General features: G+C 42.6%; 1 protein-coding gene across 1 annotated transcript in view; it reads left to right on the forward strand.

Moving 5' to 3' along the window:
- The window catches only part of GEMIN5 (gem nuclear organelle associated protein 5), a 30,333-nt gene extending 13,341 nt beyond the window's left edge, over nucleotides 1–16,992 (forward strand). The window contains exons 14-28 of the mRNA XM_067566276.1: nucleotides 62–201; nucleotides 2,205–2,376; nucleotides 2,651–2,869; nucleotides 3,262–3,375; nucleotides 3,882–4,010; nucleotides 4,877–4,972; nucleotides 5,281–5,418; nucleotides 5,942–6,089; nucleotides 6,891–7,010; nucleotides 8,833–9,043; nucleotides 9,816–10,073; nucleotides 10,946–11,108; nucleotides 11,704–12,271; nucleotides 13,203–13,299; nucleotides 16,408–16,992. Coding sequence (XP_067422377.1) covers nucleotides 62–201; nucleotides 2,205–2,376; nucleotides 2,651–2,869; nucleotides 3,262–3,375; nucleotides 3,882–4,010; nucleotides 4,877–4,972; nucleotides 5,281–5,418; nucleotides 5,942–6,089; nucleotides 6,891–7,010; nucleotides 8,833–9,043; nucleotides 9,816–10,073; nucleotides 10,946–11,108; nucleotides 11,704–12,271; nucleotides 13,203–13,299; nucleotides 16,408–16,575 — 2,741 coding nt within the window. The 3' untranslated portion in view covers nucleotides 16,576–16,992. The remainder of the gene's footprint in view (nucleotides 1–61; nucleotides 202–2,204; nucleotides 2,377–2,650; nucleotides 2,870–3,261; nucleotides 3,376–3,881; nucleotides 4,011–4,876; nucleotides 4,973–5,280; nucleotides 5,419–5,941; nucleotides 6,090–6,890; nucleotides 7,011–8,832; nucleotides 9,044–9,815; nucleotides 10,074–10,945; nucleotides 11,109–11,703; nucleotides 12,272–13,202; nucleotides 13,300–16,407) is intronic.
- The last annotated feature ends 419 nt before the right edge of the window (nucleotides 16,993–17,411 follow it).

A 17,411-nucleotide genomic window follows, 5' to 3' on the forward strand; every position in this document is an offset into this window, starting at 1 on the left:
TCCATTCGATTGGAGTGACTTGGCCTCCCAGCCTTACCTGACCTCCATTGTTTGCTTTCAGAGAGTTCTTCAAAGACTCCTTTGACGATAACAGAGCCTTTTCGAACTCTGGTGGGGCACACAGCTAAAATCACCAGTCTGGCATGGAGCCCGCACCATGAGGGGAGATTAGTATCTGCTTGCTATGATGGCACAGCACAGGTATGGTTGTGGGACCATGTTAATATTACATTCCTTTTGCTTTCAAACTCTCCTTCCTCTGCAGTTTTTTAAAACCAATTTGACAGCAAAGTATTTGGGGATGACTTCTTCTGCCAGATAAACTGTGGCGTTGCTGAAAACTTCTCTGCAATAGAAATCTGCTGAAAAGGACAGCATGATTTTCCCTTACCTGTCTGTTAGTATCTGTTTCCAAACAGTAACCACCTCCTGCTTTTGCGAAGCGAGAGATAAAACCGTTACAGGGAACCGCTGTAAGTCTCGTGACTATGGGAATTCAGGAGTCTGCAGGATAAAGTTGAAAAGTGATAGACTCCTTTGCTTCTTTAGCAGCACCAGAGGTGAATGGTGTGGAGAAGAACCACGGTCACCCAATGAAAAACTTAATAGGCAGTAGGTTTAAAACAAACATAAGGAAGTATTTCTTCACATAACTCATAGTCAACCTGTTGAACTTATTGCCAGGGGATGTTGCGAATACCAGAACTATAACAGTTTGAAAAAGAATTAGGCACGTTCATGGAGGATAGATTCATCAATGGCTATTAGCCAAGATCATCATGGATGCAAACCTATGCTCTAGGTGGCCGTAAACTTCTGACTGCCAGAAGCTGGGACTGGGTGACGGGATGGATCATTTACTAATTGCCCTCTTCTGTTCATTCCCTCTAACGCATCTGACACCAGCAACTGTTGGAATACAGGATATTGGGCTAAATGAACCATTGGTCTGAACCAATATGGCTGTTCTTATGATCTTATGTGCGTTTTTGGTCAGTAGAGAAAATGAAACCGTGAGATTAGTAAGGACTTCCTGATGATGTTTCTGGCACTGAAATAATTGTGTAGAACGAAAATCCAGAGAGCTGTACCAAACATTGAGGAGAAAGTAGAAATCTAGAGCTGGTTGGAAATTGGAATGTCCATCCCACAAGAAATACTGATGTTTTAACTTTTGTTTTCTTCACAAATTTGGACAAAAAGTCAAAATATCAAAATTTTCCATGCAATGAAAAATTCTGGAAAACATTGATTTGGAAATGTAGAAACTAGACATTTCAACATTCAAGAATCAGAATATTTCATTACTGTTTGTTGAACCAAATTGAAACATTTCTTTTTGGTTTGGATCAATATTAATCTTGGATCAGTAGTAATCATGAGCTGCTGTTTTATCTTTTGGGAATTGTACTTTCGGTTTCTCATGCACTCAGACTCCTCCTGGCTGAACTACATCTCCCATGATGCATTATGGCACTTCTGCCAGAGGGGAGACTGCTGTGGCTTGCATGTTAAATGTAAAATTAAAGTTTTAAACCAAAATGTTTTGATCTGTGACAACCTGAGCCTAAACTAAATTTACACTGTGGATGACAGAAGCTTTGATCTTAAATTTCAAAACACATCCCGTTTTAAGTCTGCAAATGCTTTGCATAGCTGATGGAGTGGGGCATCTCTAACAAATAAAGGCCTGTTAATTTGCCATCCAATCTTCTGAAGGTGTTACCAGTTTTTGCACTGAAACTTTTCAGATGAGTGTGTTTTTGAATTATCAGACTCAATTGCTTAATTCTGTTAGAGAACTCTTTAGCTCTAGGGTTCTTTATGGAGTCTCTTCATATCTGTTAAAGGATATTCTGTTGTACAGTCTTTCTGGGCAGTGCTTAACAGTTGCTGTGTTTAACTCCATCAGTGACTGCACATCAGTTATGGTAAACTGATTCAGAGGTTCAGTTCATCGGATCTTTCATTAGCACTTTTGGATCCTTCAGATGAAAGATGTTACATAAATGTACATTTGTTACTAGTGGGAACAAAAGGGACTCTGTGCGTTGGGTTTGGGTTACTGGTTCTTGAAACATACTAGACTGTACTTGGGAGACCCCTCAGTGCTGGTGATTGGTGAAGATGATGATGTAGAACATTAGATGAGTATCAGACTTGCTTAGATATTTGGTTTCTCTAAAAAGGGCTTTTGTTTTCAGGTGTGGGATGTTCTGAAGGAGGAGCCCCTGTGCAATTATCGAGGGCACCGGGGTCGGCTGCTCTGTGTCCAGTGGTCACCAGTGGATCCAGATTCTGTTTACACAGGAGCGGATGACTTTTGTGTTCATAAATGGCTAACCTCAAAGCAGGAGTACACCCGGCCCCCTCAAGGTCAGTATACCTGAGCAGAGGATTCTGTACTGGGGAAGCATGGGGATAGCAGTAATGAAATAAACAGTGGTAATGTTTGTTCTAAATTCAAATCTGCCCTTTAGTTCTTAGGCAGAAGCTCAATGTCCAGGATCAAGTGGAGCTGTAGATGAGACCTCCACTGTGTAGTCTAGGAAGTTAAGACAGAATGTGAGCTCTGATTGTCAGAGGTGACCTGCGAATATCTAGGCAGATTGCACTCTCTCATAGACAAAATTATTGCAATCTTTTCCAGGCAAAAAGAACATAGAACTGGAGAAAAAAAGGAGCTCTCAACCCAAACCCAAAGCTAAGAAGAAGAAAAAGCCCATGGGGAAGGTTCCAGCAAAGCAGGATGTGAGCGACACAGTAAATGGAGACGAGATTGTAGACAATTTGTTAGATGAGAATGGGATATCAGACCATGAGGAAGAAAAGGAAGCACAGGAGTTCTCTGACAAGAGCTCTCTGGCAGGTAATTACCAGTTCCAAGATTGTCTTAATTAAGGGAAGAGGCTTAGTTAGCCTGGAGAGCTAAATTGCTGAGATCATGGTCATGAAATAGCATGCCCATGGACCAGATTCTCAGATGTGCCTGGTACAACTGGAGAAGAGAGGATTGATTTATACCACATTCATGCCCCTCTCAAGTGATCCTAGAATCAGCAAAGCTCTGGTTTGTCCCTTAGCCAAAATTAGAGCAGCTTTTGCAGCTTCCCTTAATCCTTCAAGTTACAAGAAGTTTAAACACAAATTGGAAAGAAGCTGCTCCACCCATCACTGACTATTAAACCTTGACAACACCACATCTTTTAATATTTTGGGTTTGTCCATAGCTTCTTGTTTCTTTCCTTCATTTAATCCCAGTTTCCAAGGAGCTCCCTTCATATCCACGTGTTTGTTCTGTGTCTTACCTGCCAAAACCTTTCATGAGCCATAAAACCATTCCTGTGAAAAAGGATCACCCTAAAGAGAAACCAGGTTAGTATGTTTCATGCACAAATGTCATGACACAGCCAGTTTGGGTTTAGGGGACCAGACAGAGCCACCACACTCTGGGGTTTGTTTCCTTTAAAAGAGCAGCTTCCTATATTAATGTTACACTAGCTAAACAATGTCTGGCAAGAGAGTTTTCAGAATTATTCATCATGTTAGTTCAAACTACTTTTGATTTAACTGACCTGCCAAACAAGAAAAATGACTAAGTTTAGTGTGGCATATGAATGTCTCAGTACATACAGCTGCTATCTTCAGTATAAACCAGGAGGCAGAAAAACATGAGGTTTCTGCTCAGTAATCTGTATTCATAAGGCAAAAATACCCTAAAAGAGATGCCTACGACACTTAAACATTGTTTCTATAGCACCCAAAGTTTCCATCTCTTATTATGTGTCATGAGTTGGGTTTTTTGGTGGGAGGGAGAGCCATGTTTATGTCAAGTAGTGGAACTTGCAACAATGACTAGATTGTGACTAACTTCATTCCAGTCCCTGATGCCTTTGGGAAGAAGAGAAAACCTCGGTCTATCCTGCCTATCAGCACATCCATGGACCAGAGGTCGAAAGACGAATTGCATCAGGATTGCTTGATGCTGGCTACATATCTAAGCTCCAAAGGTACAGGAGACGCTGCAGCTTCCTCTTCCAGCTCAGTGAGGGCATTCTGCCACCCCACCCCAACAGCATTTTGGCCAAGATTTTCACAAATCCGTGTCTGCTGGATCCTTATTTAGGCACCTAAATATGGATTTCGGAGATTAACTTTAAGCGTCACTTTGTGAAAATCTTGGCCATTACATAGGAGCGGGTGAACAAATCTTGTTTTATCCTTCCCATAATGCTTCACTTTCCTGGCAGCATTATGAGACTGCAGAAATGGAATACCCTTACCAATGCTGGGCACTTTCTAATCTGAGGTCTAAACAGTCCAGGTGGGATAAAACTTTCTTTATACCTCTAGGCATAAAAATTCATGACCTTGGGTTTCCCCCTCGGTATCTTAGTCTGGTTTGTGTTACAGATTTTATTATTTATAGCAATGTATAATGGAAGTTGCAAACTCACATATTTAGTGATTCCTAACAATGGACTAGTGTCAAACACAAGATTATGACTTCACTGCAGGAGAAGGTGGGCTATGAGGGAGATGTCTGTGTTCACACAATGATTTCCTTAGATGCAAAGGTCACAAATAAAAATACTAACTAAACTTGGGTTTGTATAAATATTCTTGCTCCACCTTGAAGGCCCTGTAAATCGGATATAGAAGTTGGGTGCCTGTGAGGACCGGTTAGATCTATTTTGTAAACAGGACAAGGAGCAGAAGCTTCCTGCTGTATAAGTATTTTTGACGGAGAAGTGGAGTGTAGTTTTAGTATGGATTGAAGGTCTCTTTCCCCTTTCTGTCCTTGTTTCCCAATTGCTCCTAATGTGTTCACTGCATATAGATAGCTCTCTCTCTCTCTTTATTTTCTCTCTGGTAGGCCTGAATGAGGGTTTGGCCCCAGACTTGGGGGATCATGTCCATTTGGGGATGTTTACAGATAGAGCTGCACTGTACAGGATGATGGAGGTGGAAGGTGAGTGGGGTAATGAATCAGCTTTGATTCATGTCTGCATGTTTCGATTATCCTCCAAATAGGGGGAGAAACATGAGTCTTGTTTAATTTGTCACTTCAATGCCCTTTAAAACAAGGATGCAAGAGCACTGGCTGGATCCAGGCCTGGTGCCTAGATGAAGGCATTATGCTTGCTTCTCTCAAATGCACACCTGGAGCCTCTGTCTTGCCTTGTGTGAACTCACTTTTCCCTGTGCAGAACATCCTGGCGTAGGGCACTACTGTGCTCACGCTGGTACTGATCCAGGAGGCATGTTTGTTTCAAACAGGAAAAAGCCACTTGGAGAACGGGCATGCAGAGTTGTTTCAGCAGCTCATGTTGTGGAAAGGAGATCTGAAGGGCATTCTCCTGTCAGCTGCTGAGCGGGGAGAGCTGACAGACCAGCTGGTAGCAATCGCACCCATGGGTATGTTTCTTCTGCTCATATGTAAGCAAATGGGTTTAGCTGCTCAGGTATCCTAGTGGTAGCTGTGCAGGAACAGAACCAGGTCTTTTCTGTAACACTGTGCTGACAATACCTAGATACAAAACAGACAGACAGAAATCCCTATCGACACTCTCTAGGGTTGGGGGAGGAGGGAAGAATGAATAGTGAATTTCTTTCGGACTCCCAGACAGGACAATCATTGACTTGCAAGCACAAAAACAAATACTCCTCTGATGTGTGATAGTCCTTTCAGTCATTTGATTTTTGTTTAAATAAACTTGTAAATTCTGGTCCTGGTACAGTCTGGCTCCTTGGTCTCTTCAAACCTTTTCTCTGTCTCATCACTTAAATGACCCAATTTAGAATGTTTAAAAAAACAATAAGCCATCCGAAGGCAGAAAAAGGCTATGTGTAGAAATCACTGAGTTTAGAAGTCAGTTTTACAGGGAATTCTTCCTAAGTGTAAGTCCTTGTCTTTAGCTATGCTACTTCTGTATTCCAGCTGGCTATCAAGCATGGGTGTGTACAGTAGAAGTTTTCGTGAAACAGCTGTGTTTTCAGGAACAGTATGTCAAGGCTGCCTCCCATCTCCTCTCCATTCACAAAGTGTACGAGGCTGTGAAGCTACTGAAAACGAACCATTTTTACAGGTCACTACAACTCTAATATTTTGACTGTTTTTACTGCAAATGGAGTGGTCTGACTGTAGTCAATTTCATTTCTTGGCTCTGATGTACTAGCATGGTACTGTAGTGTCTGAATCACAGATGCTGCATGGGAGTAATTAAAGGGAACTTCTTAATTTTTTCTTTTGTGAATTTTGCGGTGCTTTGCTTTCAGTCAGTCCCACTTTTTCCCTGGTATAGCCAGTCAGTTTTCTTCTTTTGTTGGCTTGAATCTTCGACACAGTAACTGAGAAAATAGTTTACAAAATAGAGAAATAGACAAAACCATAATACTTAGTGGGCAGGGAGATTCAGGGGTAGGAGTTGTACATGAAACTGTTGGGTCGTTATTACTTTAATTTACTGGATTTCAAATTGGTGTCCCTTTTTAAATTAAACAGGGTTCAGTAAAATAACATGAATGGAAACATTTCCACTACTGTTAGTTACTATAAACACAATATGTGTTTTTTAAATAAACTTTCCCTCTAGGCATACAGCACTACATAGCTAGCCAGGTGTGTTAGCATTTTTTAGTTTTCTCAGAAACATCAGGTATTTGCAGCTACTGGAGATGGAATCCTATAATTAATTGAACCAATGGTTTGATCCATTGAGATAAATGTTTTCCTAAATCTTGAGCCTAAAATACTTGAGCCAGCTTCCTTTTGAAACTCAAGGAAGACTGCTGCTGTAAAAGGAGTGGGCGTAAGTGTGTGGTCTTGTATGCATCCCGGTAATATTTAAATTGACTTCTCTCATAAGAGTTTCTCTTATTTGCCTCAGGGAAGCAATTGCAATTGCCAAAGCCAGGTTGCGTCCAGAAGATCCGGTCCTGAAGGATCTCTACACCAGTTGGGCAGCAGTACTGGAAAAAGATGGTCATTATTCCACTGCAGCCAAATGGTAGGTTCCAGCAGGAAGGGAATAACGTTACCTTACTGGCCAAGCTCTTACTGAGAGATTGTTCTGAACATAATGGCAGAGAGATTTGAGGAATTGACTGGTGGTTTTGGGGGCCCCATCTTAAGATTTTTCAGAGAGAGGAATGAGACACAAGGTAAGTGAGGTGTAATATCTTTTAGTTGGCCAACTTCTGTTGGTGAAATAGAACCGCTTTCAAGCTCCACAGAGCTCTTCTTCAGGTCAGGGGAAAGTACTGGGAGTGTTACAGCTAAATACAAGGTGAACAGAGTAAGCATAAGGAGTTAACGTGTTGCAAGAGACCATTCAAGATGAAGTGGGCAGTTAACACCTCTGTAGTCATAGGACAAAAGAAAGAGGGTTAGTGTGTTACAGAATGTTGTAATGAGCCATAAACCCCATTGTGTGTGTCTGAGGCCATGATTTCTGGTGAATGTAACTATTCTCAGGTATTTATTACCTTAGTATCTCAGCCCTCATTACCTTGTATCTGAACCCCTCCGGCCTCATCTACACTAGAAAAATAAGACAACATAACGTATGTCAACTTTCAGCCACCGCTATAATTCCAGCAGTGGCTGCTGTCCACACTGCTCTCCTTGGGTCAATGGAGTGCATCCATGCCCCTGAGCGACAGTGTTTTGCCAGCATAACTGTGAGTGTAGACAAGGCCTGAGTGCATTTCATGCAGGACATGTGGTGGAGCAGGGAACTGAATCCAGGTCTCCCAGGCCCCAGGCTTGCATCCCAACTGCTGGGCCATCCTTCCTCCACCTCAGCTAGTTCAAGTTGGAGACCCATGACTGAGGCTCCCAAAGTGACTGATCACTTTTGAAAAATGTAGTCAACGTATCTGGAATCGTTGTACCTCAACTTGCCAACTTTGTTGTTTGGTGCTGATTTCTGAGGTTAGGCATTCTGATGGCCACACATCAAAAAGGATGCTGGGAAAATTAGAAAGGGTTCAGAAAAGAGCTACAAGGTCTGAAAAACATGTCTCATAGCAAGAGGCTTAATCTATGTAGTTTATCCAAGAGAAGTTTAAGAGGTGACATGATCATGTACCTACAAGTCTACAAGTACCTACATGGGGAAGAGATTTCTGAGAGCAGATGGCTTTTTACTCTAGCAGAAAAAGGCATAACAAGATCCAGTGGTCAAAACTGAAACTAGACAAATTGAGACTAGAAATAAGGTGGAAATTTTAAACAGAGAGTAACCCTTGGAACTGGATTCTCCATCACTTGAAATCTTTAAATCAAGACTGGATGTCTTTCAAAAAGATATGCGATAGCTCAAATAGAAATTAGGGGCTTACTGCAGAAATTCTCCAGTCTGCATTATGCAGGAGGTCACACTAGATAATCTGGTTTGATAATCTGATAAATATGGTCCCTTCTGGCATTCACATCTGTGAAATGACCTGTTTAAGCAGGGATGGATGGAACTGGAATAGCTCCAACTCTCCTGCCTCCTGTAATTGGTGCCCATAGAAAGGTATAGTAGGTATAACTTTCCTCCCCCTGAATCTCTTATTTCACGTGTAAGTGATGCATGCCATCAGTCATTTCACTTCCAAGTACGCAGAGATAGCTACAGGTGATGTGATTGCAGGCTTTCCCTTCGGCATCCTGCACCAGATCAACTGCCACCTGTTTGTGATGGATCTTTTGAAGAGGGGAGATGACAAGCGCTCTCGGAATGAAGAAGTGGGAGAGAGAGAGTACTCCTGCAATGCAATACATATAGGGAAAATGAACCCTTAATACTAACCTGCTGCTAATTAGTTTTCATCTCTTTTCAGCTACCTGGGGGCTGCCTCTCCCTATGATGCAGTTAAAGTGCTGGCCAAAAAAGGGGATGTGGCATCCCTTAAAACAGCTGCGGAGCTGGCTCAGATAGTTGGAGAGAAGGATCTGGCGACGACGTTTTCTTTCAGATGTGCTCAGGAGCTGCTGTCTGCCAGGAATTGGGTGGGGGCACAAGAGGTCCTTCAGCAACAAGAAAGCTTATTGGTGAGTTTGCTTCCCCCTGTCGCAACAGGCTCCTTCCAGATACGGACCCCACTTAGCAACTACTCGCCCTGCATTAGAAGATCCTCTAGATATTGCTATGATCCGGCTGAAAACTCCCTTTGGGATTCTTCCTGATTTGAAAGGTTTTGCTGGTGGTTTATTTCTTCAGCACTGTGAGCATGTGTGACACTTCGCAGACATAAGCAAAAAATCCCTGTCATGGGTGGTTTGCAATCTAAGCTAGATAGGTCATTCATGAGGACATCCTAACATGGAGGGGTGGGAGGAAGAGAGATGCCAACACAGGGAGGGAGAGAAGTGGAGCCTGGGGGAGCATGTTTGTCTTTTAATAATGAGTTGCCATTGTTGAATTGTCCTCTGTGACTTATATTTTTAAAATATACAGCTAAGATCAGGTGCTGCAATGCGGTGATTCTGCCTAAGCAGAGGTCAGCAGTGGAAAGAATATGTAGCTCGGTATCTTCCTAAAAGATACACACTAACTCAGCCAAGACTTGATACGGGAATTAGGGGGTGAAATTTTCTGGCCTGAGTTCTGCAGGAGGACAGACTATATGATCATTAGAGTCCCCTTCTGGGCTGTAAATATCAACCCTCCGCAGCTATGCCTGGAGCACAGAGTTTGTGAAACAAGCTTTCACTGAACTTCCTTGCCAGATGGTTTTATTCAATCTGCTTTCAAATCATTGAAGGTTTTGCTTTATCCTCAGGTTTAGCAACTGTCCAGCAATCTCTTCCATTTTGCTTGCAGGGACAAAGACTAGTTTTCTGCCTCAACGAATTGCTGTGCAAGTGCCTTAGCGAAAGGAATCCAACTGAACGGAAAAGCGGCTCCCTGCCCTGTTACCACAGCTGGGTTGTGAGGAACGAGGGGTCTTTCCTGGAGATGGTGAGCAAGGTGTGGCAGAGTGTGTTTGGTGTGAATACCACCAAACAGGCCCAGACTGTGTTTGAGCAGCTACGCAATATTGAGTATCCTCCTGCCACCAGCAACACACATCCCAAACAGGTAAGTTGTCTAGGATCTGTGTGTACTAGCAATCGCACCTCTGAAAGTGGGGACAGGGTGAGGTAAGAGAGCAGTTACAATAGAACAGTTAGGTGAATCATTTTTCCTAATGAGGCGGGGGAAAGGGATCCCATAACGAAAGTGAGGTCTATGAAGAACAAGCCAACCTGCCTTCACATTCTGGTGCTTTCGTTGCGTTAGAAATGGCTTTGCAGTGATATGAATGGCAAGAAGAAAGCGGTGCAGTGCCCCTTACGCCGCATACCTACTGATATTTTGAGATGTTCATAAAAATTGGAAGTTAATAAAAACTGAACACCTCAATCTCCAGTAGGAAAAACAGGTTCCACTGTAATGCAAACCCTACTTTAACTATAGTGCAGGGGTCACAGCAGCACTACCATTGGCCGGAGGTGATCTGCATTCAAACTTTAAACTAGAAGATGAGTTTAGGAAGTAGGATAAGAGCATTTGTGGGCAACTACACAATCTAGCCCAATTTTCCATCTGTCTCTGCTCAGGACAGGAATTAGCGTAACAGGTGAGCGTCAGAATTGAAAGGTATTGTCTAAGCTGTGAGCTGTAAAATAGGATGCATGCGAGACATTGTAAAGCCCATAGTCCTACTTGCAATTCTAAAGTGCTTTGACCTCTTCAGCTGAAAGAGGATACGCAGATTGTAGCAGAGTTAAGTGGGACATACGTTAAAGTTGGCTGGGGTTAAGTTCTGTGTTTTAAGGGACTCTTCTGGGTTCCTTTTACAATGAAGACAACGTGCGAGCCTTGTATATGGCTGCATTCCATTTCTGCTATCCTGAAGACCTCCTCGTGGCTTGCAAGAAAACTCTTAATGATTCTGCTGCTTCCTGTAGCTCCTGTTCCATATCTCCCACGATCTGACCCTAGCTGTGCTGAGCCATGAAACAGTTTCATGGGATGAGGCCGTGAAGGCTATTCTTGGAGCTGTGACCCGCAGCTATGATGCCGGAAACTTTACTCTTATGCAAGAAATCTGCAACCTCCTTCTTCCCAAAGGTAAATCTCCTCCTTCATTTTGTTGGGTGCTAACAGATATGCTGTGTCCCATTGGGAGCAGCTCTTCAGTACGAGATCTCCATAAACTCCAGACCCCTCACTGGGCATTTCTAGATCTTTGTAGAACTCAAAAGAATGAGACATTCCCATCAAAACATTCACGCTAGCTAGGATAAGACATTGTGTCAGGGAGATAGACTCTTCTGCATCAAGGTATAAACCACCCACTAACTGCCTGGGGTTAGGAAGAAACATCCCTTATGACCAGGTTATTCCATAATTGTCCTCTGCAGCATTATTTACATCTTCTGAAGCATCTAGTACTGCCAAAGTCAAGATACTGGCTAGATGGACCCTGGGGTGATCTGCTATGGCAATTCCTGTTGTATACATTTAGTTTCCAAAAAGATGGAAGTTGTGGGTCTCTGAAAATGTTAGGGAAATGTCCCTATCTGCTCTCTGCACTTCACAGCTAACTCCAGAGTGAATCTGGGCCCCCTGTATACCTTCACAAAATATGTGCATTGGAGAGTTTTGTGTGTCTAGTTTTGGAGAAACCTTTTTAACACTGCTCTTGTTCCCTCTCCTCTTTCAGGCTGTGATCACCTGAGACACAATCTGGAGAGCACAAACACTCAGAGCATGGCGGCTTGCAGAAGTTTAGAGGGATTTGTGGCTTATGGGCTGCTGTATGATCTGTGGTGGAACCTACCTAAGGATTCCCTTGTCTCAGTACAGGCTGTGCTGGATTCTGCGCCATATCCTAGAGAGCAGGCAGTTGTTGACCAGAGCAACCTTACAGCTGTCTCTTCCCCTGAAGAAACTGCTAATCAAACTGCAGCCGAGATGGAAGAAAATCTCCCCAGTGCAGACCATAATAGCTCTGGGACAGAAAGCAACACTACAGCTAGTTTAAGCGATTTGGTAGAGAGGCGGTTGAAATTGAACGGCTGTAAAATGCTCCTTTCCGAAGTGCATGCTGCTTTGCAGAGTACCCAAAAAGACATATCTGAGGTCCAGCAGACTTTGGCAGACATGATCCACCAGCATCAGAGGAACAATCTCCAGGAAAGCATAAAAGATGGTGCGCAGGAAAGCAAGATGCATGTGAGCTCCGAGACTGAATCGGACACGCTGGTCCCCTCAAGCAGCCAGAGCCAGTGGTAGGTTTCAAAACAATGAGGTGCTGAGTGAGATCAGATTCTGCTTTCTCAGGTTGCAGTTTTGAAGCACAGCTATCATTCAGCACAGCTTTGCTCTGCCTCCAGTTTAAGCCACTCCTTGGACCAGTCTTGAGGGTGAGCCATGCAATTGACAAGGCTGCCTGCTCCAGGCACAGAGGAGAATCCAGGCTTTTCGCCCTGGCTCTCGGCTGGGGGCTGGGAGGAAGAGGGGACTTGCTCTGAAGCCACCCAGCTCTCCAGGGGGCAGCTGGGCTCTAGCTGTCTGGCTTTCTTGTCAATTCCATGGTTCCTGTCATGAAATTGAAAAAATAGCCAACAGCTGATGTCCGGGATGCAGTGCCTACAGAGACACTGCATCACCCTAACTTACACCGACATAAGCCTTATGCCTCTCATGGAGGTGGAGTTGTTATGTCGGTGTAGTAGGGCACTTACATCAGCGGGAGGAAGTCTGTAGTGTAGACACTGACATAATCAGGTGGACATAAGCTGCCTTATGTCGACCTAACGGTGTAGTGTAGACGAGCCCTGAGAACCTAAATTCACTGACACTGTTCACAGGCCATTTTAAAAACTTGAACAAATGAGAATTCAGGTCAGATGGCAAAGGATTGTCAGAGAACTCTGAGCTGAAGTGCCCTACTCCAAAACCCACTACAGATGAGTAAGTGCCCTTAAAACAAAAAATGCCTTAATGCTGCCTGGCTTACGCAATGCGTTAAGAGAGGAGGAGAATGGAAAGGGCATGCTGGACAGTTCTCCATTGGTGCATGATTCGTTTGGCCTTTGTTGTTCAAGAGTTGCCGATGGTGATATTTGGTTCAATTCACCCCATCTCCCCTGCTTTGAAGGTGGGGACACTACACGTAGGCAAAGCAGTTTTGTAACATACATTATATTCTTTCAACAGTAAAGAAGCAATAAAGGAACCAGTTTCCCTGCCTGAGCTGATGAAACAGCTTACAGAGGCAAACCAGAAATTAGCAGAATTTCCAGAGAGCTTAAAGGTAAGAATTAAAATAAGTCAATCGGATGACAGTCTTTGGTGCTTGCTAATAAGGTAATTTCTTGACCAAAGGAAACAGCACATAAAGTGCTATGCTACTTTTGGGCTCCCCAGTTCTGCAAGTTTGGGTTCGTTAATGTCATCTCCTTCTTGGTTCGACTGCACTAAACATGAAAAATGTTCCCTGGGGCACACAGTACTAGTAGCTTCCGTGGCTGGGTGAGATGTCTTGGACCATTGTGACACAATTCCTCCTCAAACAGGACTTCTTCGATATAGTTACAAGGACTTTGTGGAGTTAGTCGTCGCACTAGGCAGAACTTTGAACTATACTCCAGTCTGAATCTTTCATGTGCTTTTAAAATATTCCTTACTAGTTATATAGTGACTATGTAAGAACATAAGAATGGCCACTCTGGGTCAGACCAATGATCCATCTAGCCTAATGTCTTGTCTTCTGACTGTGGCCAGTGCCAGATGCTTCAAGAGGGAATGAACAGAACAGTGCAATTATTGAGTGAGCCATCCCTTGTCATCCAGTCCAAGCTTCTGGCAATCAAAGTTTTAGGGACACCCAGAGCATGGGGTTGTATCCCTGGCTATGTTGGCTAATAACCAGTGATGGACCTATCCTCCATGAACTTATCTCCGTTTTTTAACCTAGTTATATTTTTGGCCTTTACAACCTACCCCAGTAATGAGTTCCATGTGTGCTGTGTGAAGTACTTCTTTTTATTGTAATCCTACTGCCTATTAACTTCATTGGGTGACACCTGGTTTTTGTGTTACGTGAAAGGGTAAATAACACTTCATTCTTCACTTTCTCCACACAATTCATCATTTTAAAGACCTCTGCCATATTCCTCCTTAGTCACCTTTTTTTTTTTTTAAGCTGAACAGTCCCAGTCTTTTAATCTCCCCTCATATGGAAGCTGTTCCATACCCTTAAACATTTTTGCTATCCTTTTTGTACTTTTCCCAATTCTAATACATTTATTTTCAGATGAGGCGACCAGAACCACATGCACTATCTAGGTGTGGATGTACCATGAATTTATATAGTGGCATTATGATGTTTTCTGTCTTCTTATCTATCCCTTTCCTAATGATTCCCAACATTCGGTTAGCTTTTTTGACGGCTGCTGCACATTGAGCAGACGTTTTCAAAGAACTATCCACTCTGACTCCAATATCTCTTTCTTGTGTGGTAACAGCTAATTTACTTCCCATCATTTTGTATAGATAGTTGGGATGATGTTTTCCAGTGTGCATTACTTCACATTTAGCAACACAGAATTGCATCTGCTGTTTTGTTGTCCAGTCACCCAGTTTTGAGTAATTTTGTTTGATCTGATAACTTTGTCACCTCATGGTGAAAAGTTGTTAGTCTGTATACAGCAAAAACAACGAGTGTCCTCTAGCACCTTAAAGACTAACACATTTCTGTGGGCATAAGCTTTTGTGGGCTGCACCCCACTTTGTCAGATGCATGAAATTGACCTGTCTAATTATACTTTTACACTTGGACCAGAGACTGTGCGTCACTTAAGACTGAACTAAGAATTGCCTTTCCGGGACTAGCTGCTCCAAAAAGCAGTCACTGAAGATGTCTAGAAATTTTCTCTGTGTCCCATCATGTTCCAGTCAATGTGGGGATAGTTGAAATCCCCATTACTATTGGGTTTTCTGTTTTTGTGGGTTCTCTAATCTCCCTGAGCATTTCACAGTCACTATCACCATCCTCATCAGGTGGGCAGTAAAATATTCCTACTGTTGTGCTCTTACTGTTCAACCAAGGAATTTCTATCTATAGAGCTTCTATCGTATGGCTTGATTCATTTAAGATTTTTATTATATTTGTCTGTTTCACATATAGTGCAGTGACCTACTCTGTCATTCTGGTATATTTTGTACCTGGTATTACCATCTCTCATTGATTATCATCATTCTACCAAGTTCCTGTGATACCTATTATATCAATATCTTCATTTAATACCAGGAATTTGAGTTCACCCATCTTTGTATTTAGACTTCTTGCATTTGTATACAAGCACTTATAAAATTTGTCAATATTTAGTTGTCTGCCTTCAGGTGATATAAGTGAATGGAACTGTCTTTCATTTGACTTTCTCTCTTCGATTTCTACCTGTACTTCATCAACTTCTGTCATAGGACATAAAGTATCCCCTTTAATAAATCCTGTCCTAGGAGATATGGCTGTCCTTTTCATGTGCTCTTCCACACCTACCAGCTTTCCCCCAACCCCTAATTTAAAAACAACCTCTGATCTTTTTAATTTTACATGCCAGCAATCTGGTTCTGTTTTGGTTTAGGTGGAGCCCATCCTTTCCCAAAAGGTTCCCCAGTTCCTAATAAACTTAAATCCCTCCTCTGACCATCATCATCTCATCCATGCACTTGAAACACTGCAGTTCTGATTGTCTGTCTCGCCCCGCACACCAAACTGGAAGCATTTCAGAGAATGCTACCATGGAGATCCTGGTCTTTAATCTCTTACCTAATAGCCTGAATTTGGCCTCCAGGACCTCTCTCCTACCTTTGCCCTCTGTCACTGCTACCTACACGCACCACAATCAGTGGCTTCTCCCCAGCACTACACACAAGTCTGTTTAGATGTCTTGAAGTCCATAACCTTTGTACCTGGTAGGCAATTCACTGTGTAAATAAACAGTTCTTACAAGCTCAGCAATTTGATACAGTACAAAATTAGCCTATGGGAGATTTCTTTTAATGACAACTGAAATGAGATGAACTTTAGTGAGATATTGGGGGGGAAAAATCAATAATATAAAACCATGTGTGCTCATTGTCCTCATCCCTACCCTTCTGGATTCCTCAGTAAAATAGAAGGCAGCCATTCTGATACTGAACACGAGATAAGGAGAAAAACTTAGCTAAACACAAATATATTCTGTACTAGAAAAAGGAGTGCATAAAACTGCACAAGAGACTTGCTTTTCACAAGTGCTCTTCCTCATGTGCCACTGTCAGCAATATGTCCCTAGATGGCTTCCCTCTCCTGGGATTACTTTACATGCTCGTTCCTCCCTGTTTAATGCGTAGATACCATCTATGGTTCTCTTTGCAGGTCTTCCCCTTCCCAGATGTGCTGGAGTGTGGTCTTGTGCTACTTCACATTGGAACCCAGTGCCCCACGGAGCTGAGTCCAGAACTATATCAACAGGCCTTGGAACTGGTTAGGAAATACAGCAGAGCTAAAGCTTATGAAAAGATCTGCAGGAAGTTCTTAACGTGAAGTTATATTCAAGCCCCCTGAGTTACCGGCAGCTATTCCAAGCCGAGGCTGTACTGTTCTTTTTGAAGTGAAGGACTGTCTCTGGTCACCCTACGTTGGAGGATGCTTTGATCTAGAAAATGGATTACCAAAAATCAACTTTATATCCACACTCCTGCTACCTGTCAGTTATGTTTTTTAAACTTTTGGGGAGGGAAAATTATGAAGATATGCCCCTGAATTTACATACCTGGAAGAAACCAAATGAGACAGCTACATCAACATTTTGCAGTAGTTGCTATCTACGTAAGGAGCAGTAACTTGATTTAACTTTAAGCAACTTAATATTTAACCCAGTTATAGTCTTGGGCAAATGAATTTTTTGTTTTTAGGGGAAAAGTGTTTTCTTCCTCTTCAAATAAAAGTCTGACATTTTGAGCCTTGAATTTAATTTGATAGGGGTTGAGGAAAAAGGAAGCAGTGGCTATTTTTTTTAAAGTGTATTAGTATTTAGCTGACATTTCATTCAGTGTACCACCTGCTACTTTAGGTTCAGTTCTGTCCAATGAAGTGTCGTGTGACTGCATGAAGTCTCTTCACATTCATCTGAGGGGAAGTGAGGAGTGGAACCTTGTGTGACTTTGCGGAAAGGGAAAGTAGGTTCTTCATGTTGCTACGTTGATGGTATATTTGACCTAACCATAGTTCCCATGGAATCATTGTGTTAGTCAAGGTCAGTCTGGTTTACCTATATTTCATGTACAGCTAGCCTCAGGAGTCACTTAAGGTTTTGCTTTTTATTTGAAATGTCAGTTCTTCCCTTGAAGACAGGAGAGGTGATGTCATAAAAAGCTGAG

The sequence above is a fragment of the Emydura macquarii genome, unplaced genomic scaffold (genome assembly GCF_026122565.2).
Source record: "Emydura macquarii macquarii isolate MOO-44397 ecotype Brisbane River unplaced genomic scaffold, CSIRO-AGI_Emac_v2 contig_2768, whole genome shotgun sequence".
Taxonomy (NCBI): domain Eukaryota; kingdom Metazoa; phylum Chordata; order Testudines; family Chelidae; genus Emydura; species Emydura macquarii.